The sequence below is a fragment of the Tinamus guttatus genome, unplaced genomic scaffold (genome assembly GCF_059628265.1).
Source record: "Tinamus guttatus ecotype Peru unplaced genomic scaffold, ASM5962826v1 Tinamus_guttatus_pri_ptg000599l, whole genome shotgun sequence".
Lineage (NCBI taxonomy): Eukaryota > Metazoa > Chordata > Aves > Tinamiformes > Tinamidae > Tinamus > Tinamus guttatus.
In genome coordinates, this window is record NW_028289133.1 from 335,122 (window position 1) to 360,027 (window position 24,906).

The 24,906-nt window shown below is 51.1% G+C and overlaps 1 protein-coding gene across 1 annotated transcript; it reads left to right on the forward strand.

Annotated features, from left to right (window-relative positions):
• Positions 1-4,939: 4,939 nt before the first annotated feature.
• HHATL (hedgehog acyltransferase like) lies at positions 4,940-18,801 on the forward strand. The gene is made up of 11 exons (XM_010214761.2): positions 4,940-5,045; positions 5,365-5,432; positions 5,846-5,959; positions 6,570-6,764; positions 7,669-7,878; positions 11,381-11,552; positions 12,984-13,128; positions 13,506-13,541; positions 14,155-14,356; positions 16,056-16,197; positions 17,557-18,801. The coding sequence occupies exons 1-11, from the start codon at positions 4,940-4,942 to the stop codon at positions 17,676-17,678; spliced, it is 1,512 nt and encodes a 503-aa protein (XP_010213063.1). The 3' UTR covers positions 17,679-18,801.
• Positions 18,802-24,906: the final 6,105 nt, after the last annotated feature.

The window sequence follows — 24,906 nt, forward strand, 5'->3', positions numbered from 1 at the left end:
TGGAGGGCTCTGTGTTGCAGAACACATCCTGCTTGATGATGCATGGTGCAAACCTCCGGGGCTGCAACACTCGTTTCTTTAAACATGTTTGTTTGGGATTGCACGAAAATGTTACCTTTTTATGTACATACACAGCCTCTTCAAGGTACAGCATGCCTGAAGGAGGAGGGAGGAGCAAGTCACTGCAAAAAGGCCTCTGGAGAGCCCTAACCAGTAGCTGCTCTCCTGGAAACACGTGAATCCAGCACCTCCCATAGCAGAGGGCCTGGGCATGGGCCTGGCTCTGCGGTCCCCCTCAGCCTTCACCTTCGTTTGGAACTAAATCCCTCTGCATTTCCACCAGAATGACCTTGCTTTGCTTCCTCCCACTCTTACCTCGCACAGATCTCTTGCAGTGACCATCTACCATATGAATTTTCAAGGTGCAGGGCTGATTCCCCCGTGCTGATGTCCCCATGCCAGCCGTTCTGCTCCGGCGTACGGACATCCACAGTGTCGGTGGTGGCTGGGAAAACCCCCAGCTGCACCAGGGCTGCACCAGCTGGATCAATTCCCTTTTCAGGCCGTCATTAGAACACTCGTGTGCCTTGTCCCCTCTCCAGCATGAGGGACATTTGCTTTCAACCACCTTTCCATGAAAATCCGAGTGACCAAACTACAGGCCCGATGTGCCCTACACTGAGAGAGTAATAGAGCAGCTGACAAATACGCGTCCGTTCAGGTCCTGTCACTGTCCTATTGCTTTTTATTACTCTTTCCTCAAAAGCTGGCCCGTGCCATGTCACTTTAGGACGCAGCCTCGCCTGGCCGAGGTATTAATCGTTTTGTCAGCTCTGAGGGAGTGTCTGAGTGGAGAATAAATACGAAATTGAGAAAAAAAGTAAAAATGTTTGTCTTGTCGCCTGCAAACCACATGCTGCAGGTCCTCAGCTGCGAACTCTTTGCTGTGTTCTTTGAGCTGCAACGTTTCTTTTAGGGAGGAAAGCTCCAGAATCCGGTGCTCTCCGTGGGAATGTGCCCAAGCAGGATAAGCTCCAGTGAAACTGCTCTGCTTTACCTCTGCCTTGAACCGTCCCCGTGGTGGGTGTCAGCTAAAGCAGGGTGAGGACACCCAAGCGGGTCCTTCCCGTGAGGAAACCGGGAGCAATCCCTGGGGAAACGGGTGCTGAGGGGCGGCGGGTGGAAAACGGCGTCACCCGGCAGCTGCTCCTGCCCTGCAAGGAGCGTCGGCCGCGCGGGGCTGTAAATGGAGAAACGCTAAATAAAGCCGCGGCCACGGCGGGTGTTGGGTTTCTGTCCTCGTCCCTCCCGCGGGACGGCACAGCTAATGCCGCCCAAATCCCCGCGCTGCTCCGGTTACGGGCAGAAAGCTTTGCCCACAAACCTTGTTACTGAAAACTAGAGCGTGGCCACGAGGCGGTTGTAAAGAGGGGTGTAAACCCCCGGGGATCACCCAGTGCCTTGGTAAGGAGTGGGAATTGCCGGGGGGCTACAAGGTGCTCTACGCAGGGGCACGCAATGCTGGAAAGAGCCGGGTTTCCTCCACCCCAACCCGCTCGTCATTCCCTGGAAATGGAAGCCCAGCTCCGAGCAGGTTGGGGTGGCTCCGGCAGGGCCTTTCTGCTCCCTCGTGGCTTCCCGGGAGCAAATCCCGCTGCTCCGGGCGGCTGGGGCTCATCCCGGGGCCTGGACTCCACTGCCGACGTCTGACGGTTGATGCCACCGAGGCCAAAGACGTTGCTTTCTTGGGATTTCTATTGGAATTGGCGGCTCCGGAGGTGCCTCTCTCCAGGCATCTCACCCTGCTAAGCCACCCAACCACGAATCCTGCTTTTTATTCCTGGCCGGACACAGCATCCGAGTTTCACCGCGGTGCAGCATGAACGCCCTGTTCCCACCAAACCCCGCCGGTTCCCGCGGTGCCTTTGCAGGAAACCCCACTGATTCCCCCAGGTTTGTCTCCAGCCTCACTTGGGTGCCACAACTTCCAGTAGCTGCCAAAAATGGCATTAAAACCAGCACAAAGCTGTAAAAACAGCCCTGGGACAAGAAAGCACAGAGACACCCCCTGTGCCAAGGAAGGCACTGCGGTCACATCTGAAATAAATCCTCTTATATTAGAAATCAAGATTATTTTTTTCTATTTTTATTTTATAATACCTATAAATTAAAGCTAAATGATTTTTAGTGCCGCAGTTCCCAAAGCCTCATGAAAAGCTGCCCCGGGTCATCCCCAAAGCTCCGGAGCCGCTCGGAGCACAATAATGTCCGTAACACGATGAAACAGCGACAACAACCGAGATCCGCATCGTCCCCGGCGCCGCGGCCGCACGATGGGGCCCGTTGTGCCCGGAGCCGCCGCCGCGTCCCGGGGCACCGCGGCGCTCTGGGCTGGATGCTGCTCGGAGAGGAGGTTTTTTGGGACGCGGAGCGCTGCGGGAGACGGGCTCCAGCAGGACGTGGGAAGGGGCGGCGTTTCCAGGGGGTGTTTCCAACGTTTCCAGGTCTTGGTGCCCTCTCCTCGTGTTGCTCCACCGTGAAGGCAACGGATGACTCTCCAATGGATAACACCCATGGGTAACTACCTATCCCAAAGCTCCAGACGTTACAATTTCCATTGGAAAGCTCCCGCTTGACGCGGTCTCCGTGTGCCCCCATGCAGGGGACGGGGACAGCTCTCCCTCCTGCCCAGGAGGGTGATGCACAGCCATGAACGGAGCCGCCGCCGATGAACCGCGCTCTCCGCAGCCCTCGGAGCACAATGAATCGCCCTCGTGGGCCCATCAGCACCAGTCTCTTAATTACTTCTCCTCTAAGCGCTCAGTAAATTGTGCCAAGGTCTGACGAGACGGGCTCCTCCGGGCAGGGCCGACGACACCGGCGGAGCGGTGGCACCAGGATGGCACTTTGACCCTCATCCCATCCCATGGGGAAGCGGATGGATCCAGACACCCTTTAGCTGTGCAGTTCCCGCGGGATCCACGCTGGCTCTCCGGGTAGGACTCGGTTCCTCCTCAAGCAGGTGACCCACAAAGGGATTTCTAAAAGCTGGGGGTTCTGCCCCCCATGTCTCCCCCCTGGCCACACAGGGAGCCCATGGATGCACGAGAAGCTCCATCCCCATGTGAAGAAGGAGCCTGGAGCTCCCTGCTCTGGTTGAATCCCAGTTTGCCGACGCTTATGCTAAGGAGAGGTCCCACGTTGCTGCTCCATGCCTCCCTTTCCCATCCGTAGGCAGAGCTGCCTTCCCCGCTCCATGGGGGTGATGGGGCTGCATCTTCCAGGGGGGATTCACGGAGGGCTCCCGAAGCCATGAAAATGCAGCGGGAGAGCAGGCGAGGAGCCCTGGGTGCCCTCGGCATCCCTGAACCCCAGACCCACGAGAAACCTCCCCTCTTTGGTCATCACAAGGGGGATCCCGTGGTGCTCGGCCCCCCAGCACCCAGGAGAAGCCAGACCCAGACGATCCCTGTTTTGGGGACTCCTTCCCATCCCTCGAGGAATCCCCTGCCATCCCCAGGCCGCGTCTCCCGCCCCGGTGGCAGGTTTGGCCGCTGCCCCGGGTCCTCCCGGGCGGCTGCGGTGACAGACAGCTCCAGAACCGGCCCCCTCCGCAGCGCTGCTCCAAAATAAAAATACCGGCCGCCCGCGCCGCTCCGCTCCCTGGAACTTGCTCCAGGGGCAAGGTGGGGGGCCGGGCGCCCGCGGGCACCAGGAGGAGCCCAGACACCCCGCAGACGGACACACGGATGCAGTAGGGAGGCCCGGGGACACCCCACCACCCTCCCTGCCTTTTGGCCCCCTCTTCCCCCTGGTGTCCCCGCTCCGGACACCCCACTTAGTGCCGGATCCCGGGAGAGGGTCTCCCGCTCGCCCGGCCGCCGCGCTCGCCCGTCGCTCAAGGTCAGTCGTGGGGAGGGCGCCCGGGGGACAGAGGGCGGCCGGGCCCCCCTTCCCATTCCCTGATCCCCTCCCGCAGCCGCCGGGAGCCCCCGCGAGCAGTTTGGGAGCTAAAATTGGCACGGGCGGCTCTGCGGCAGCCGGGTCCCCCCGGAGCGGCCGCGCGCTGTTAACCGTCTCCTCGCCCCGCGGTGCCTCCGCAGGGAAAAGTCCTGCGGAGCCGGGAAAGGAGGAGCTGGCCGCCCCGTAACAGGCGCTGCGAGGGGGACACAGGCGGCCGCAGCGGGAGTTTGGGGAGTTTGGGGCTGCAGTTTGCAAGGAGAGGCTGAATCCGGGCGGATTGGCACGGCCAGCGTCCCGCTTGCCGCATTAGCCACGGAATCCATCCCCGCGAGCATCCGCACGGCTTTGCGGATGCACCGTCCCCTGCGGGTGCGCCGATACCTGCCCGGGTGTCCCTGCAACCAGGACTGCCCATCCCGGCGCCGTGGGGAGACCCGCGGGTGCTCGGGGAGGCCCCGCGCTGGGCTGGTCCCATCGCGCACGGCTGCGCTGCCCTTTGGCCGCGCTCCGGGCAGGGAGCGGAGCGTGCTCGGGCCGGCGCTCCCGACACGTCCCTGGTGGAGCCCTGGGCACCGGGAAGCGACATCCCCCCCGGAGAGGCCGCAGGAGGAGGGCAGAGCCGCGCGCGGCGCCGGCCGCCGTGCAGCCGAGGCGGCTCCGAGCATCACGTCCCCGGGATGCGGTACGGAAAGGAGGACCCTGCTGGGGCCCGGAGACGGGGGGATGTGGCAGGACAGCCACAAAGCTCCCCGGTGGCAGCTCCAGGGTGGCTCAGCCGATGGCTCCTCGCTGGGGTTTTCAGCTCGTCGTTCCCTGCACCTGAGATGTTGCTGCAGGACTTGGCTCCAGGTGAAACCACTCTAGTTTAAGTGATGCACCAAGGCTGCTTAAACACCCCTTTCCCGCTTCATTTTTCCCCCTTTCTTTGTTCCCAGGTGGAGATTGGCTTCCTGTTGGGGGGCAGTGAGCGGCTGCGATGGGGGTTAAAGCCAGGCTCCCCAGCTACGAGCTGGGGTTCTACGCGCTCGTCCTCACCTGCGCCGTGGTCTACAGCGGCAGCGGCATCTTCGAAGCCTCCAGAGGTGACATCCTGGGGATGCAGGAACTGGCTGGGGGATGCAGGAGGGGAATCGCATGGATGGGCCAAGGTGGCCTTTGGATGGGCACCTATAGACACCAACGGGGCCATCTCAGCTTTAATTTTGGCGGAGAATATCCTGGGAAACCCTTGTATCCCATCCCCAAAGGGGTAAATACCCCCTCCATCCAGCAGCCTCTGCTGAGGATCTGCTAGGGATCCCTGGGAGCACGCGGCGCCCAAAGGCTTGGCTGGAAATTGGTATGGAATTGGTTGCGTTGATGATCCCTCTGGTTCTCCATGGGAACTATTCTTTTTTGCAGACAGCATGAACAGGAAGGCCTTTCGGGATGGCATTAAACCAGGCTGGCATTACTTCGGCAGGAAGATGGTAAGTGGAGGAAGGAGCTGGACATTTCCTAGGGTGACAAGGGCAGTGGTTTTTCTGCTGCTGACACACGTTTGCAAAGTCCACGTGACCTTCCATTCTTCCCCCCCTCTTTTCAGTTTGGCCTTTAAAGAAGTCAGGGAAATACTCACCCTACGGCACAGCAGAAGCGCTTCTCTGCATGCGCCTGCGGGACAAGCAATCTCTGCAAATCACTGCCTGGGTTTTATAACCGAGCTAAAGTGCTTGATAGCCCTTGGGTGGAAAATGGGAAGAATGGGCTTGGAAAACGGTGTGGTGATGAGATGCCTTGCAACCTAAATGCCCCTTCAGCCCTCAGCAAGACAGGCATTCAAGAGCCAAGGCTAGGATGGGTCAAGGCTTGGGGCAATAAGGTACCTGCTCTAATTGTGCAGGACATGGCTGATTTCGAGTGGGTGATGTGGTTCACCTCGTTCAGGAACTTCATCATCTTCGCCCTTTCGGGACACGTCCTGTTCGCCAAGGTTTGCTCCATGATCATGCCACAGGTGAGCAAGGGGCCCAGGGGGTGGGTGTAGGAGCAGGAGATGATGCAGAAGAGGCTCCTTGAAGGCGCTGGGGGGGATCTCTGCTACCATTTGTCTGCAGGATGCTCAGGGTTCGTCCACAGCTGATGGATGTTTGTTTCTTGCGCTCGGTGTGGGTACCATCCATAGACCAGGCTTCCTGCACATAGCATGGGCACTGGGGTTGCAAGAGCATCTGGATTTCATCAGTCACTTGAAGGCCAAGAGGTGAAAAACCACCAAGCTTCCCCAAATCAAGGCCAGGATGGAAACTAAATATATGGTCCATTGAGGAAGAACAGCAAAGTGGTTTGTGAATGTGGAGTGGGACCAAATGGCAATGTCAGGACCCAGATCCATCATGGGCTCCCTGCCGGGGCTGCTGCCACCCCCATGCAGCAACCCACAATGGAGCTGACCTGCAAGACATTTTAGTTCATGGTTTTAGAACCACGGTGGTTCTTCCGATCCCATTTCCTGGGCAGCTTCTCAGGGATGCCAGTAGCTGTATTAAATATCTTGGCTAGCTGTAACTCGAGATGGGGTCGGGGTTTCGTGGCGCTGGTCACGGAGGGGACGTCTCTCCTCGCAGCACCGGGCCGTGGTGTACATGCTGTACGGGCTGCTCTCCGTGCTGGGCAGCATGGGGCTCGCCTACCTCATGATCATCCTCTCCCACTGCGTCGTCCTCTACTCCGTCTCGCTGGTGAAGCACAAATGGCTCTGCTACGTGGCCGGGCTCTGCTCCCTCGCGTCCTTCAAGCTGGAGCCCTTCAGCTCCTGGCAGGTAGGTGCTCTCTCAGGCCACCCTTTTGTTGTATTTCAAAGCTAGCCAGATCCCTCTCCTTGGATTTACCTCCAAGGAGGTCTCCTGAGAGCCCTGAGTACTTCTCCTGGCTCTGTCACAGCTCACAGGGCTCAAGAATGATCTTGGGTTCAAGGGCACACTTGCAAATAATCTTGCAAAGCTGTGCCCTGCTCTGATGGCTTTGTGTTAGGCCTGAACTCAGGACATCTGGGTCCTTCTTGCTGCTTGGACAACAGCCCAGGCAAGACATGATGCTGCGCTGTGCCTCAGTTTCCCCACCTGTAACACAGTGCTAGGGTGAGTTCAGTGACATCCATACCTATCTCTTAGGTCCCTGCCTAGTTAAGGCTTCTGCCCTGCTGGAAGGCAGAAGATCAGGAAGGACCTTATAAGGTCCTTTTGTCCCCCTTCCCACCCAAGGAAGGGCAGTGATACCTGACCTTGCCCATCACCTTCTCCACCACGTCAGGCTTGTGCTGCTTCTCCTGGAAGCCCAGGGAGGGCTTCAAGCCCCTTTCCAGGACATGGGCTGGAGTGAAATTCCTGCAGCTGGAATCCAGGGAATGCAGCTCGTAGCTGGAATCCAGGGAATGCAGCTCATGGCTGGGTCTGAGACCAAACCCCACTGACCCTGATGCTGTTGCTGATGCAAGCCCAGCTTGGTGAAGATGAGAGAGTCTCCTGGCTCCTCTGGGGTGTGAAAGCATCATGTCCCATTTTTATTATCCTAACAGCTAAGACTAATTAGCCATGGGAGAAATTGCTATCAGAGTGTTAATTGGAGGCTTTAAACCATTCCCCCAGGAGTGAACGTCCTCAGAAAAGCGAGGACGTGCAGAGGTGACGTGAGGTGTGTGGTGGTAACTCTTCATTTCTCACCCAGAGCGGATTTGTAACGGGAGCTTTTGATCTTCAAGATGTCCTCTTCTACGGGGGAAGCGGCTTCACCATCATGCGCTGCATGAGCTTCGCGCTCGAGAGCTGTGACAGGAAGGAGGGCATCTTCTCCATCTTCGACCTCCTCAAATACAACTTCTACCTTCCCTTCTTTTTCTTTGGGCCCATCATGACGTTTGACCAGTTCTATGCTCAGGTAAGCGCCCTGGGTACCTCCTGAGACCAGTCCACAAAGGGACCGTTCCCCTTGGTGCTGTGTTTAGTTTGGCTTTAATGCCTACTAAAAAAGATCATTTACTGGAGTGGAGGTACAAATAAATGCAGACCTTGAATGTAGGCTGTGGATGCAACCCAGCCTCCACAAAGATGCCATGATTTTGGGGAGGAACATAATGACACTAAACTAAAAAAGGATTTTTTTAAAAAACATTTCTCAACAATTTGTCGCTCTTGGGCATCTAGCCATTTCCTACAGTAAAACAGATAAGGTTGTGATGAAAACACTGAGCTTCACCAGGGATGGATATAGTGGAGGTCTGTGCTCACCAGGTAAATTTGCACTCTACTCAGTGCCTCAGTTTCCCCACTGCACACTCAGAGGGTTGTGCAAGCATGAAGATCAGCTGGGTGACCTTCCCTGGGTTTGGGGGACACAGGCTGTGCTTGCAGCTGAGAGCAGATGGTTTAGTGCTCACAGAAACTGCCCACCACGTGCTACCACCCCAACTGCTCTGTGCTCCCTTCCCTGTGGTGCTGGAAAACCATGTGCAGATGTGTCAGCATCCATCTGCCATGATCACACACGTGTGACAGTATGGGTGCCCTCACACCCCATGTTTTTGCTTGTGCGGAGTCTTCCTGTCTGGCTGGTTTGCCCTAGGAGCAAGAATTACTAGAACTGATCTATGTACCTTAAGATTAAGATGTTTCTCCAAAAAATAAGTAAGCTTGGGCAGAAAGGTCTTTACAGCAGGTTGTTTTTCAGCTATCTCATTGGGCTTCCTCTACTCCCCATGAAATGCTCAGGTGTCCAGAGCCCCTGTCTGTATTGGGAATGACCAAAAGGACTGTTGAAAGGAGCATTCAAATAGCCCTGGAAAACTCACCAGCAGAAGCCTAGCCTGTGATCAGCGGAGGGTCAGGGTAGATGGCAATTCTCTCAATTCTTTGTATCCAAATATGCTTTTACATAATTGATAGATCTCCATCAGCCAAGGAAAACATTACTGACTCTTGAAAAGACTCTCTCGCCTGGGTGGCGATGGGGCTGGGGAGCCTATTTACTAACTGCCATTTCCCTTTTGTTTTCTTTTAAAGAATAATTATGTAGAATTTAAGGACCCCAGGTGGGTATAAGAACATTTTAGAAATGCCTTTCTGATTTCAGAACAAAAGCCAGCTAGCATCCAGGGTAGGTGAGAGCAGCCAGGGCATCTCTGGTGTGGAGGCAGGACAACTAAAGGCTCCTCAAACTTGCTGCTGGAAGGGATTCCACCTGAAAATGCTGGAGAGCAGCTGGTAACCCTGGCAAGGATGGGGTGAAGCGGAAGGTTGTCCTGCGGTGGCATCGCTTGAACGATGGGATCTGCCCAGATGCTGAGCTTGTAGGTGGGCAGCTGCACGTCTCGAGTGCCAGCCACGAAGCTGCTGTTACTGCAGGATGAGAGCTGATCCGAGCCCTCGTGCAAGGCACAACAACCTTGTGCTGCATCTTGAAGGGATGGGACCACATCCTGGTTGTACCCGGACTGAATCAAGATCCCTTGGAGTTCAAAGATCCATTTAGAAGGAAGTTGGGCCCTGAGAATCCCAAGAACCTGCTCCAAGCCAGCAGTGTCCCCTCGTGGTGCACAGAGTTCATCAGTAGCTGGTTCTCTGCAGACAAACATCAAGGACTGACTTCAGACAGGCTCTCCCCCCAGTCCCGCTCCTCCACAGCCACCAGAAATGCTGTTGGCACCCACTGTCTCATCCTCAGGTTCAGCCTTTCCAGCTGGGATTTATCTGTGGAGCTGAAGTTCCAGCAAACGGGGCTCTGGCAGCCTCACTGCCCAAGCTCCTCCAGAGGGGACACAGTGCCCAGAGGGGCCCTTCCTGCCCCATACTAGTTTCTTTCCCCAGTTCCCATCAATCTCTTCTGCGAGATGGTCACAGCCTCCCATACAGGCAGCTGTGGCTTCTCCTAATGTCGATATAAATTGTGGTATTAAACTTGTGGTGTCTGCAAGACCTGAACTTCCACTGCTCTTGCAAGACTCAGTCTATGTTTTACTTTTCTTTTTTGACACTTTTTGCAGAGAGATATGCTGGGATATTCATCACCACGTAAGGAGCAATTCTCCCTTTCCTTTTAAAGCATCTCCTTTAAAGGCAGAGGGATCAAGTCCCTAAGCATTTTGTCCCCTCCAGCAAGGGACCTGTCTTGGCCTGGCCACCACTGCCACCTCCTGGCTACATCACCCTGCACTGCTCGAGCTGCAGCTGATAGCAGAGGCTTTTGCAAACTGCCCAAAAGAAATTATGGAGGTAGAAAGATCAAGTCTCTTTTCCAGGATGGATGGGGTGGCCCAGTTAGAACCTCTGTCTCTTTGGCCCCTAGTGGTGCTACCCTTTGATGGACCCCTTGTGTCCTCCATACACAGTGAGACGTTGTCACCAGCAAGGCTGGCTGGTCCTGGCTGGGCTGAAGAGGTGGCAGTGAGGGGCACTGGTCTAGTGAGGGGCTCCTTGGATCACCCCCTGATCCTAACACCCAGTAACACCAAATGCCATGAGCTGAACCCATGTAGTGCCCTAAAGCCGGTTGTTGGCCATGCGAATCCTGGTGCCTGGCTGCAGGAGAGCCGAGCTGGAGATGGATCTTCCCTACTGGGATATGGGGAACAAATTCACCTCTAAACAGATGGAATTGTGTGTGTGGGGATAGCCCCCATCTCAATGAGATGGTGGCAGGATGCTGTGACCATGCACGTGATAACAGGAGCTGATGGGAGCAAGAGCGCCATGCTCTGCAATACAAGTGGGAAACCATCACCAGTGGGAAACTGAGGCCCTGTGTCCACTGCTCTGTCTCTGCAGAGTCCATCCAGCCTCCCTTAGCAGATCTTCTGTCACTCTTCACCTTGCTGGAGCCATCCCTGGCATTGCTGGGTGGCATCGGCTGCAGGGATAGCTGCTGGCAACAGCTCATCTCTGCTAGACTGAGTGGCTGCTCAGGCTTCATTTCCTTGAAGAAGGAGGGTCTTCCGTGCCCTCTGCATAAAACAGGATCAAGCAAATCTGGCAAAGGCTTTAATTCCCGGAATCATCTGGTTTTGATGACTGGGCTATTGCGGCAGCTTGCAGATTACTCTCTGAGAACTCCCACCTCTCGCGAGGAATAAAGAGAGTAATAAACATAAGAGGATTTGGGGTACAGCAGCAATTTTTACGGCAACGCGGGGAAGCGAGGCCATCAATCTGCCCAGTGTAATCCTAAAAGCTTACTCTGATGATTTTTATATTACAACACCCAGAGACATGACAGCTCCTGGAGGCATAGCCTGGCCTGTGCTTGCACTGGGCACAGCAGAGAGAAAAGCCCCTTCAGTCAGTCCTAAATCTTGGCTCCCTGATGGGTCTGACTTTGTTTAGATGGAGGAACTTTCTGCTCAGTTTCTCCTTCAGTTCAGCCCTTTCTTGGATTGTCATCCTGACAGGTGAGCACCCGAGAGCTGCGGCGCAAAGATGACGAGATGAGGAGCATCCGGGTCCATGCTGTCCTCAACGTGGGGGCCATCATTGCTGTGGACATCTTCTTCCACTTCTTTTACATCCTCACCCTCCCTTCCGACCTGAAGTTTGTTAACCGCCTCTCGGACTGGTCCTTAGGTGAGTGGCCCTGCGGGGACATGTTCACACATGTAGTTGGCTTCAAGGCAGCAGCGATTGATTCACATCTTCTGCCCTCTCCGTTGAGACACTTTGTGAGGGCCCATGTTAGCAGGTTCGAGTAGAGACCCTCTTGCTGAGAGTCTGGGCTGAGCTCAGTATGGCTATAGGGGAGTCTCAGGAGGTCTGCCTAATGTCTCCAGCTGCCTAAGGAACATCATAGAGAAGATGATGGTGACCTATTCTTCTCTTCTTGCAGACTGACATTGAAAGAACAGAAGAAAAGGGACACGAGTTGCAACAAGAGAAAGTTTGATTGTATATAAGGATTTGTTTTTCATAAAAAGAATGGTTAAACATTGCAACAGGGGTCTGAGAGGTTATGGTGTCCCAAAAGATGGCAATGTTCAAAACTCACACATACAGGTCCTGAGAAACTTGATCTTGATTCAAAAGTAGCCCTGCTCTGAGTGGGGGTGGCCTGGAGGCCTCCAGAATCCAAACTCTCTGGATGAAAAGCAGGAGCTGTGCTCGAATTCAGCTGGCAGATGGGCAGTGGATTTCAGCTGCTTAACCACGTGTCTGTTGGCAGCATTTGAGATGCTGTAGGGTGTCTGACCTCCATTCAGGGCTGGCAGAGGGAGAGTCAGAGCTGGAGGAAACCTGTGTCTCTCCGCAGTGGTAGCTGGAAGCTGGGCAGGAAATCCTAACGCATCTAGAATAGCAGTAGCTGTTGATTCAGACTGTCTGCATCTGGATAGACTGATTGCAGAAACTGAGGGGCTCTGCAGGCTGCGCTCACTCTATCAGTCACGTCTCCATCATCCATGGTGGGAGCTCAGGCACATGGCTCATATTGAGAATCAGTGTGGCTATTAATCTGAGTGCTGGATCCCCCTCTTTTTTAAGCTTCTGCTTCTAGAGGAATTTGAAATCTTTGGTACACAGGGATCACTTTTCCATTGCCAAGCACTTCTCCAAGAAAGGACCTCTCCTTTTCTGGCTCCTGCACTCTTGCAGGATCCCTGTTACATCTATGACCACTTTGGGGGATATTTGACTGGAGGTGTCAATAAAATCGCGGTGGTCAGAGTTGAAATTTTTGATCAGTTTGTCACTGTTTAACAAACCTTAGAGAAGAAAGAGCTTGTGAGGGAGGAAATGAAGTCTGTGTGACTCTCTCAGATTACTAATACCAACCAACGGTTCCCTCCAAAGCCTAAAGAAGGTATTATTCTTTGATCCAAGCTTCTTAAAAGGCTACTTAGTTTTAAAAGCTCTGTTGATCCCAGACAGTATTAAATTCTTCCCCTGCTACCATGTTTGCTGCAATAGACTATACAATCTGTTGGTCCCCAAGATGTCCCCAAAGTCATGAAGGTGATGCGTCCTGTGCTCCTCTTCATCTTTTGGCTTCTGTTTTTGCTCTAGCTGGCCTGGCCTACTCTAATTTGGTGTATGACTGGGTAAAAGCTGCTGTCATGTTTGGTGTCATCAACACCATCGCCCGGCTGGACCACTTGGACCCACCACAGCCCCCGAAATGCATCACGATGCTCTACGTCTTTGCAGAAACGTGAGTAGTCTTCATACAGTGGTGAAGAGAGGCAGCACATTCGATCCAAAAAATGTGCATGAAGGGGAGGCGGTCTTGGCTGTGCTTCAGAGCAGCTGGCATACGTGTTAGAAATGGGCTAGGCCAAATAGTCTATTCTGAATGGATAGCCTAGGCTTGGCCATAGCTCAGGGAAAATATTATTGGGCAAGGAGCAATGGATAACAAGGGAGATGATTGCAACCAACTGTAGGAAGGACCAGTCTGATCAGAATTGCTGAAAATTAGGTTTAGTTGTATGTCCCTGGGTGACTGCATACCTTCTCTGCATGACTGTTGAGTAAAAGGCAATCATTAACCCTTGTATTCTAACACATTTTTTATTGTCTGTATTTTAGGCACTTCGACAGAGGGATTAATGACTGGCTATGCAAGTAAGTCTATAACCAATTTTCTCAAGGGTGGTTTGGTGTCTTCTTTTTCATCACACAGCAATGAAGCATTAAACATTATTCATCCCAAACCTAGGGGATGAATGCTGGATATATATCCCACTTGAATACAGAGCCAGGCTCAGTCTGCTTATCTCAAAGAATATTAACCACCCCAAAATGCAACAGCCTTCACAGGGAGGAATAAGAGAACCTTGTCTCAGAACACACTCTAAATCTGAGAGGTTTAGTGTTCCCTAGAAGGAGGAAGAATGAGGTTTATATTCCCTCAGGAAGAAAAGGGAATTGAGTTCAGGTGCCCCAGTTCCAGGATAAGAAGGTCTAAGATAACCTGCAGGTCTATGGATCCCTGTGTTTCATCAATAAAGGAGGTATTTTGTCCTTGGAGGAGCTATTGGTTTGCAAGGAATATAAGTAATGAATAGTTGGACTGTAGTCAAAATCAGTTTATTGCTAGAAATTGTCATTGCAAACTTCCTTCCCCTCTCACCAGGGCACTCTAAAGCCACCTATCTGTGAGGATCTGTGCAGAAAAAGGGACTCCTGAGGGTTGTCCTCCACTACAGGGAGTACCAACGGCTTTCTTTTGTGTTAGGTATGTGTACGATCACATTGGGGAGAACCATGACAATGTTGTGAAGGAGCTCAAGGCCACCATCTCCACCTTTGCCATCACCACCCTGTGGCTGGGGCCCTGTGAGATCGTTTACATCTGGTCCTTCTTCAACTGCTTTGGCCTCAACTTTGAGCTATGGGTGCAGAAGTTCTTCCAGCGGGAACCCTTTGCCAAAATGGAGGTGAGGAGCTCGGCTTCAAGGGGATGGGAAGATCAGAGGGTCTGAGACCAAAATCCGGTCCTGGAAAACATCCGTTTTTCTTATGAGCTTGAACTTCTTTATACAAATGGAATCTATTTTCAGCAAGAGGCGACATCTCTGGTGCTGTACAGCTGCCATGTCCAGGTTGCCTACCTGGAGATCTGCAGCTCTCTGCATCCCACAGCCTTTAGCATCCTTGTGATCAGCCTGTCCCTTGTGCAAGGGAAGGACATTCCTGGCGTTGTGCATCCCATCACTTTATGTATGGTGTCACCCACCTAGATCAAGCTCCCCCCAGGCCCTGTGATGCTTCAAAGGAAACATAGGCTGGATGTGGAGCTTTCAAAAGGAAAACAGATGCCCAGGAGAACCAGGACTTGCAGCCCCAGTGAGGCATCAAAGTAGCACAGATGGACTCAAAGTCTAAGGTGTGTTCACAGCAAAGTATTTATGCATTTCCATATGGAAATTATTTTTTTCTTGTTCTGCAAAACATTTTAGCATTCTGAGTATTTTCAGTGTGATTCGTGATAAAAACAAATGTTCAGTTACTACAATTAATTCTTTTCCAACCTCTCTAAATCTTGGTGTCCAATCTGTGTTTGGGACCACGACGCTCTGGAGACAGGTTGGAAGGAAAACTCAGGAAAGCCCATCCTGCAAATAATTCTATTGTTTGTTTTTTGCCCAGCATAAAAAGTCTGGAGGCCCTAAGCTGATTCAGTAAAGAAAACTTTTGAATAAAAATTTCATAGGAAAATCCTCCCATTTGTTCTCCCTGTTGAACTTCTAATCAGATTATAGCACTCGCAGTCAGAGAAACCTTCTTCCCTGCGGCATCACAATTCTCAGCACTAAGTGGCCTGGGGATTCACCGTGCTCTTTGAAGATTGCTATAAACTACTTCCCTCCTCCACTTGCAGCAGCTGCTCTTGAGGATTATGCGCTGGTGACAATTTCACTCGGCTGCTGTCACTAGTTTTCATTATTTATTTATTAATCCCTAAGAAACAATTTCTACCAGAAGCTTGAAGTGATTTACACATGGGGCTAATAATAATCCTATCAAACAACAGTGTTCATCTGCCTTGAGGGAAGCCTTACCCAAAGCAACAGGTCAAGGAAGGAGTTACCAACTACTATTATTAACATGAGACCATTTCTAACGACTTGACCTTACACGTGGGACCTCAGAATGCCATCTCTGAGTCCCAAACACATCTAAGTTGCCCTCAGCCTGCGAGCCGAGCAGCAGTTTTACATCAACCTTATGCTTCTTGGTACCACAGACACTACAGGCTGCTCTAATTTATGCCTACCCATCTGGGATCCCAGCTGGAGTTTGGCTGGCATGAACCCATGAATCAGCACATCTCCTTTCCTTACCTCTTCCCCTGAAGGCTGCGAAGGGCTTCAGTCACATTTAGCCAGCCCTCTCAGAGCCCGGGTGCTGAGGTCTCCAAACAACCCAGCAAGGACTCAGCTTGAGCCCTGGGGAGATGTGCTGGGTCTGCGTAGAGCTGCCATGGTGTCTCAGGACCCAAGACTCGTCAGAAAAGTTGTCCAGGGATAACTGGCTGTGATTACACAGGTTCTAGGAAAGACAAAGTAAAATAATTTCACCCCTGTAAGAACCAGCCGCATGTTCTGTGATTCTCTGCTCCTCTCCCCTGAACAGGCCAAAATGTCAGCAGCCATGTCCCGGCGGATTAGGGCAGTCTTCGGGGCAGCAAACTTCTGGGCCATCGTCCTCTACAACATCCTGGCTCTCAACAGCCTGGAATTTGCGCTGCTGGTTACCAAGAGACTCCTTCTGACAGGTAAGATGCTACCAGTGTCCCCAGGGAGAGACCTTGGCTTAATGTGGAACACGTGGGAAGGGAGATAGGGACAGGAACATGCAAATTCTCTAGGGTCCAGAGCGGCCTAGCCATTGACTTGGTTTGTGACCATCCCCAAGACAGCTTAATTCTCATAGGCAGCATTTTCCTCACCTACAAAATGTACAGAAAGTGTTTTCTTTCCTGCCATCCTTCTCTGTGGGGCACAAGTTGTCTCTGAGGTGTGTTTGTAGCGCTCATAGGACAGCAGGGCACTATGATTAGGAATTTTGGGAATGAAAACGTTGCAGGCGAGCTGCCAAGGCTGGCTGAATCCAGTTCTCTCTGGATAGGAAACTGTCCCCTTGCTGAAGAAAGGGATTTACTCAGTTATTCCCATGTCAGCCTGGAGGTGATAGCTGCAATTTTTCCCTCCTAATCCATCTACTTCCTAACCATCTGTTCTTGATCGCCTCCATCGTTAAATACAGCGGTTCACGCTAGGCTCCTATTAAACAACTTTATCTGTGCGTTTCGTATCTGTAGATGGTGTCACTATTTTGAAGTCTCTTCAGAGAGTGCAGGGTATAAATAGCTACCTGGAATCCATGGCTTCACAGCCCATCTCTGGGCCAGAGGTTGGCATAGAAAATGGATAATGTGACGCTTTGGGTTTGTTACGTCAGAAGTGCCTGCCAGTTGAGCTAGCTGGCTTTTCCTGGTTGCCTTCTTCATTCCAGAGGTCCTGTTTTAGCAGGTACAAAGCCTGTCTCTCTCCTCTGCCATGGATACCAGACTTATGGTTACACATGCCATCATCACACTCTTCCTAAGTGGAAGGAGAGCTCTCTGCCCTTGGGTTGCTCATCTAGGTGACATAAGTGTCACCTAGACACAAATAAGTGTGTTTCCCTGCAGGCAGAATATGTCCATGTTAGGTGGAGGATGTGGCTCAGATGAGATATTCAACATCACCTGGATCCAAAGCTTCCAGAAAGTAACAACACTGAAGCAACAAGGGTTTTTTGGCAGGTTGACTGGGCAGAATATCAACCACTCAGCCTGAATGTAGGGGAAGAAGGAGATTGACTGAGGGGAAGGGGATGCTCAAAGCCACTCCGTTGATTGAAGTCCATGATGCTTTGGTGGACACAGGTGCCACTTCATCTAAAATCTAAAAGGGGTGTTCTCTTCTGCCAGTGAAGCTGTAGGGCTAGATCCAGAGTAGAAAATTATGGTGGCCACCATGACCTTGTGGAACCTCCCAAGCCTGCCTGAGGGGAAGAGGTGCCAGAGAAGAGCTGTCCTCATTACACAAGCCACCACACTAAGATGACCATGTGTCCCTCCATCTTCCAGGTTTCCCTGTCAGCACCTTGTCCATCTGGTTCATCACATACTGTGGAGTGCAGCTGATCAAAGAGCATGAGCGTTTCCTGGCCATTGAGGAGGAGAAGTGTGACAAAGCAAAGCAGGAGTAGAGGAGAACATCAGTGGGCCTGCCTCAAAACCTCAGCTCCTCTCTGACCACCTCTGTCAGGCCAGCAACTGACAGGGGCTCTCCAAGCACACCTGGCAATCAAACTGCTGTAGCTCACCCACGTGTAAGTCACCTGGAAAGCACACCCTCTTGCTGCAGTAAAGATTTTTGTAGGACATCCATGGGCATTATGCAGGCTATCCATGCATGGTAGACTGCTGAGGTAGGCTCCTGATCCATTTCTTTAAGGCCAGCCTCATCACTTATCTGACCTTCTGCCATAGCACAGGCCTAGAGATTTCCACCCTTGTTTTCCATAACGTGTGGTCCACCAGAGCATTCAGCTCTCCCACAAAACTATGGCTCCCAGCAACTATGCAGGTCCTGCTCTGGGAGGCTGTAGGGTGGGCTGAGCATGTAGCTATGAGAAAGGGATTAGCTAGTGTTGAGCCTGCTCTGAGCAGACGTCCTCCAGGTCATTTCCAGCTCAAGCATCACACATTTCTTTCATTACAAGAAATAGTCGGCATCCACTGTCAACCACTCAACATCTATATTGTGTAGTAAGGACTGTAAAATGGCTCGGTATGATATATACCTACCATGAGGCTAATAAATAAATAAAATGGGCTTTATAGCAAAGGAAAAGAGGGCCAGGAATTATGCATTGAAGAGTAATTATCCCCCCCACTGTCAGCTATGCAGAGTGATGGCTGCTATAATCTCAAACTCTCTGCAGAACCAGTCCTTTCAGTTCTACTTGTCTTGAAAAAAATTATTTAATGCCCTTCTCATGCCTAGTTAATGAAAGCGTGGGAGCCGTACCTGCTTTACAGCCAGGGAACATCATGTACCGGCTGCCTATGGAGCAGACACTGAAGAAACACAACACGAGACTCGCACATAACCCCTCGGTCCCCAGACCCAAAGTGCACTCCACTGAGGGATGTGAGACCGATGTGGCCACCATGACCATCTTGCTGTGATTTACACCCTCGGAGTCAAACCAAATCTCACTGTTATTTTCATGCCATGAGAAGAAGTTTAAGCTTGCTTTCCTACCTGTGGCTGAGAAGCAGAGGACTTTGTACCCAGCTCTTGCTTACCTCCAGCCATCCAACCCTTTGCTCCACTGACTCTGGTGAACATAAGCCGAGCCCATGGCTATGTGCCTGAATGAACATACACATCTACAACCAAAAAAAAAGAAAGACTCTAAAGGAAAGGCTGGAGTTGGTTGGGGAACGGAAATCCTTTGCTAGCGTCCTAGAGGAGTAGACTTTGGGACATTGCACTGGATTGAATACTCATATGCACTGAATAAATGTATCCGTGTGAGACACAGGGTCTCACGGGAAAAGATAACTGAAATATCCCTGGATTTCATGTAATTTTGGAGCAACATAAGTGGCCTTATTTCTGAATCACATCATTGTTTGGTGAGGGCAGGATCTGGACCACTTTGCAACCTGAGTGGAGACACTTGGTGTTGGGGTGTTCTGGTTTCTCTGTGGATAAAACAGGAATTATTCTTAGCCAGCCTTCAGCTCTGCCTAGGTACTTTATGAAGTCTCTTGTATATGTTACTTATTTATGTAGTAAATAAATGTTGGACTTCTATAGGGCCTACTGACAGTCTCTCTTTAGCTGCTGTAGTGCAAACAGTAAAATGGGCAGCGTGTTGCCATCTGAGATGAGAGACAGGAGGGTCTGTTCACAGCTCTGCACATTCCCACCTCCATTTTCCTATGAAAGATGGGACACTGCTGACTTTAACAGAGACACATCCAAGCATCATTTTCTTGCAGCTTGATTAGTGTTCACCTTTATTGTGACTCCACTTTCATGCCACTGCAGTCTCACAAGCCTGCTGTCATCATGTAGATTTGAGGCAGAAGCCGTGCTGGTTTTTCATTTGGCAGCCTTCCAAAATGTTGCAAGTTAGGGCAATGCTGTGCCTTGGTGGCATCTCTAGTCATGACCCCAAAACCTCTTCAATGGCCGTGCACATCCCTTTTCAACCTAGGCTTTGCTGCTGGATACTATCAAATTCCTTGTTAGTTTCTTGACCTCTCCATCATCTCGCATTTACTCTGTGCCCTCAAGACAGCTAAAATATGATGTGTTTACTCCCAGGGTAAAATTCATCTCTTCTCCTTAATATGTGAGTCCTTGCAGAGCCAACGACATGCTGGGCCGCAGCAGACTGGGAGCGAGGGCTCCGTGTCTCGGGGTGGCACAGCTTGGGTCTCTGGCTTCCCGGAGGGAGAAACCGAGTCACCCATCTCCTGATGTCAAAGGGAATGACTCACATGGCAAAACCCAGTGACTCTGCAGTGCCCCCCTGACTTGGATACTCTTGGAGAGAAAATAACCCATTCACTAAGAATCTAAATTTACTCAGCAGCTGCATCTCTTGGAGCTGCCATAAGGAGCTAATCTTAGACACCATCTGAGCAAGTAATTTGTTATAGAGCCAGTGCAAGGGAGAACTCAGGCTTTCCCCCACTTTGCATGAAGTTAACCCTTTGCAACCATGCTCAGTTATGGTTGTGGGAAGCCCAGAGTTCTGGGAGGCCAGTGACTAAAGTTGTGCTATCACAGCAGTGTCCCTTGCTGCTCAGCTCTGAGCAAGAAACACTAGGTTGGCCTCTGTGGAACAGGAGTTATCAAACGCTCATCTCCCTCCTGTAGTGTATCTCATCTGATCTGGTTATTGACCGGCTGTGATAACAAAAACCACTAAGGAAAGCAAATTTTTGTTATAGCTAAAACCTCAGATTAACTGCTCTGCGCTGGACATTTCCCATCCAGGCCAACATGGCAGTAATTCTTGCACTCAGCTTCTTTGTCCATCAAGTTTGTGTGCTGCTGGAAAAACATCTGGGGAGGAGGATCCTGCTCCGTTACCTGCCTTTAGCGATGCTTTCCATGCATCCTCGCTCACTGCCGTGATCCTAGTCTTCATTTCCAGCCATTGGAAATCATTAGCTGTAGTCCCATTAGATTTGGGACTAGTTAGGTGAGAGCTACCTCAGAAGAGTTTACCTCCACACAGGGTCTCCGTTGTCTATTAAAGAGCAGTCCACACTGTGAGGGCTGTACCCCCAGGATGCTGAGTTGATTGAGCTGTTAACATTATCTGAATGGTAAGTAAGCTCACTGGCCAATCTTGGCATCCTCGTGTGCCATCTCTTCTTCTCTTAGATGTTAAACCCTTCCAGTCTTGGCTAGTACTTGCTTGGAGACAAACTTATATCCATGCTGCCACATTACCCAGAGCAGTTAGTTAGAAGATGGATAGGAAAAGTCCTCACTGATCAAAAGCTCCGCACGAGATAGCAGTTGCTGGAGGCTCAGAATTGATTTCTTCAGATTCCACTGTTTTCATGAGAAAGAAAAATGTCTCCCTCTGCAATCAGGGCTGCCCCACGCTCTCCACTGAAGCAGGGCTCAGCCCAAGCCCTGAGAAATTCTACTGAGTTGCCTGTGCATAAACATTGATTGCAAATAGAAACCACCACCCAGTGTAAGCAAATAAAAAGCAGGAATGAAGCAAGAGTAAACACACAAGTGAGAAAAGCATGCAACACCCAAGATCCAGCCTGGAAATGTGTAGCCTAATATGTAAGAAGAAAAAAAACATCCAAACTCCGACTACTTGGCGGCCGAAATGATCTAAGGCTTGTGGCTCAGCTGCAATTAAGCAATGCTGGCTTCTTCCTCCCAGCCCTTGGAGGGATCACAAGAGGTGCACAACAGCTCCGAGAGCACCCTTGGGTCTCTCTGCTGGCAGTGTGTGGCTGTGTGAGCCACCCCAGGGCATGGAGTTGCTCAGAGGGTTTTGGGTCCATCAGCTTGGCCCTCTGTCCAACCACCCTGCAGCAAAAACCTGCTTGGGGAAGGTCAACCCTTAACAGAGCTGAATATGCCTGTGCTCAGGAGCACAGAGGGGTTTCTTGGGGTGGTGAGTCCAGGCTATGTGTGCCAGCTCCATCCCTTGCCATGGCAGGGCTTGGGATGACTGCAGCTGTATGGAGCCAATAGTAAAAAGCAGTGTTGGCAGAAAAGGAGAGGCTGGGGATTGCAAGCATGAATGCTACCACCAGCTGCAGCAAAGACAGCATCCCAGTTCTGCTCTGATGGGAGGCACTGGGAATAGCTACGTTTGTCTAGTCCGAAATCATTATTTAAGCTCTCTCTGGATTGAATGGAGAGACACAGACATCACCTGAGTCTTCTCATATAAGGCAAGGATCTAATTCAGGTGTGGGGAAATCAATTCCTAGAGAAGTTTGTCTCCTGCTTATAGGGAGAGCTAAACAGCTGCCTCCTCCTGAGAGAGATGAGACCAGCTGGGTGATAACCTTCGTTTCTCTGATGCATTTCAGACCACTGATGGCTGATTTGGATTGTTTTTTCATCCAGACTCTGGGATGGTTTCACATCACAAAGCAAAATGAAGCCTGAAAGTCCTGGCTCTGCCAATGGCTTCCCATATAGCTCTGGGTGAGTGAGCTTTGCTCAGAGACCGCTTAGAAACAGGGCTGAGGATGTGAGTTGGGTTTTCCTGCGAAAACGTGGTACCATGATAAAGGAAATAAAACCCAGTTGCTGATTTCACAGATGACAGCAGAGCTCATCTCAGGGCTGTCTGCTCTGTGGGGATTTCCACCTCCAAGAAGTGTGGTTGCTCTGGAGAAGTCTTTACCAAAGTGAAGTCTGGAGGAAAGAAAAACACCTTTTACAGCCAACAACTCTCAGGCTCTGTTTTCCTGCAAATAGCAGCAATTTCTATAAACCCGTTTGTATCTGAAGTGATGCCTCTACAGCTACAGGTGGATCAGTGGTTCCCTCCTCCTCAGTGAGCTCTTTCTCACAGAGGGGCTGAACTCGCTGCTCAGCTCCTGTCTTGTACTCCCTTGAGCCAGAGCTGCTCCTTGTTTCCAGTCAACTGGGTTGGCCAAAAGCAGATATGTGTCTCAGACTTCGTATTTACTGCAGGAGCTGTGACTCAAAATAGGTCCCACTGCATTTGGTGGTGTCACCTTATAATGGGAAATGTGTGGAAAGAGCCCTCTGGAAAAGCTGGGTTTCTTCCTGAGCTTTGGAGCCCGCTCAGCAGCTGTGCCAAGTCACTGACGTCAATGGAGACCCAAGAGTGGGTCTGGGGCTGGTGTGTCCCTGGGTGGGACATGAACCTGGAGAAGCTGTAGACCCACCAGAGGGTTGGGATCTCCTCTGGAGAGGGATCAGCTGCAGCTGCTTTGTAACAGCAGCACCTCGTGATGTGGGGATGGTGAATCAAATATTGGATGTCAGCACACACTGATCAGCACAGAGAAAAGGAACCAGGCCCCAAGGACTATTAAAGGCAGGGGAGAAAAATCCCACCCCATAGCAAGACCACACCAGACTAATCTTGGAAAAGCGAAAAACTAGTGGACAGGGAAGAGAGAAGGGAGGACAGAGGACATCCAGCCCCAGACCTTTGAGAGCAGAGGGATGTGTTTGAGGTATGACCCAGCTCAAAGAGCAGCACTTGTCCTCTGATTCCCTGTAACACATGGGTTGAAATGCTTATGAGCTGAGCTCTGAAAACAGTCTGTGACTGTGTCTCTACTTTATTGGTACACCCCTAGATGCTGCTGTCATCTCACCAGCATAAAAATGCTTCACACCAGCATAGCTCTCTCCCCCTTCCCATTTACATGGATAACTGTCATGGTACAAAGTACTTTTTATAAAGACATCCATGCAAGGGCATGAGGTTATGCGGCTTTAAATATGCCAAGAAGAGTGGCTAATATCCTTAGATAGACTTAATTAAATCATTAATTAAATTTGTGCCATCTCTGAGTATCAGCCAGCCCAGAGGGCTCATAATAATGGAGATAAAATAAAACAGACTCATGTGGAAGTTTTACAATAGGTATAAATAATCACAGTTACTCTGCTCACCTGTGTCTGTCAAAACTAATTTCCTTCCTCAAGAGCTCCACGAAAAGAGCTGCTTCCTATTCTCTGCCTCATGCTTTGTGCCCACTGCAAGAACCAGACTCTAGCTCTATGGACGGTATTGATGGAAACCCCATCTCCAGCTGGAAATCTCCTGTGTGGCATCTCCAAAGACTAACAGAGGATGAAATGGTTTGTTTGTTTTGGTGTTTTTTTTTTGTTTTTTTTTTTTTTCTCCTTATTATCAAGAGGAATTTACTACCTCTGGGAGTGCTGCATTTCTAGGGCTTAGAAGGAACTGATGAACCTGAAACCACACTTTGAGGCTCTATGGGGCTTTCTTGGCATCCATAGACTTCTGGACAGGACACAGAAGCTGTCAGAGATCTCAGCCTTTCTGGAGCATCAGCTGGAAGCCAGGTGGGTCCTAATGTGGCTCTGAACTCCTACATTGACCAAGTCTATATCTCAGTTGACTTTATCAGGAGACCTCCTACTCCTCAGGAGATACTTGTGTTTAAATGGCCCAATCTGTTGTTTAAATGGCCCAATCTGTGAGTTGAAATAGATCTTTGGGTTCTCTTTGCTTCAGATTCACCACAGACTTTCCATATGTCACCAAGATACGGAGAAGAGGGATATATTAAGGAGGAGGCATCCAGAGGCTACGCTACTGGGGACCATGTGGATACAGCAGACGGAACACAGCCCTCCTGCTCCCAGATTCCTGTCTCTACACCCTTATTGGGACTTTTTGAGTAACTTCCAGCATAGGTCTCATCTCACATACACATCTGTAAAAAGCTGTCTTTCCATTTCTCCCTTCCATGTCCCTTCTCCCTGAAAAGGGATTTCAGGGGAGAATAAAGGACAAACGTATGCTGAAAACCAGCCCTGAGAATGAGCTGACTATACTCAGGGATGCCACAAGCCCACATAAGATGTGCCCTTATTACATCTCTCCAGCTTTGCGACGTATCTTCAGCACAGCAAAAGATTTAGCTATTCGGGAGCACTAGGTTTAACTGTTTAGAGAGAAGGCCCTTCCTAGCCCTGCCATGCATGATCCAGAAGGTAGATTCGGCACTTTGATTCATCCGGAAGGGAAGTTGTTTCCCAAAAGCAGTGGCTGAGCTGTTTGGTCACACACGTCTCCCCTCATGGGACGGCAGGGGAGCTCATGTTCCCTCCGCGGTGACTCATAAGCTGACAGACCCTTCCTGAAGCATCGAGGATAGAAGTACAGCTGTTCCCCCGGCCCCCTCCCTTCC

Excerpts from the sequence above, each read along its gene's own strand:
- HHATL (XM_010214761.2), top strand. The coding sequence starts at position 4,940 with ATGGGGGTTAAAGCCAGGCTCCCCAGCTACGAGCTGGGGTTCTACGCG. Across the intron at positions 5,046-5,364 it reads CATCTTCGAAGCCTCCAGAG|ACAGCATGAACAGGAAGGCC; the intron begins GTGACATCCTGG and ends TCTTTTTTGCAG. Across the intron at positions 13,129-13,505 it reads CTCTACGTCTTTGCAGAAAC|GCACTTCGACAGAGGGATTA; the intron begins GTGAGTAGTCTT and ends TCTGTATTTTAG.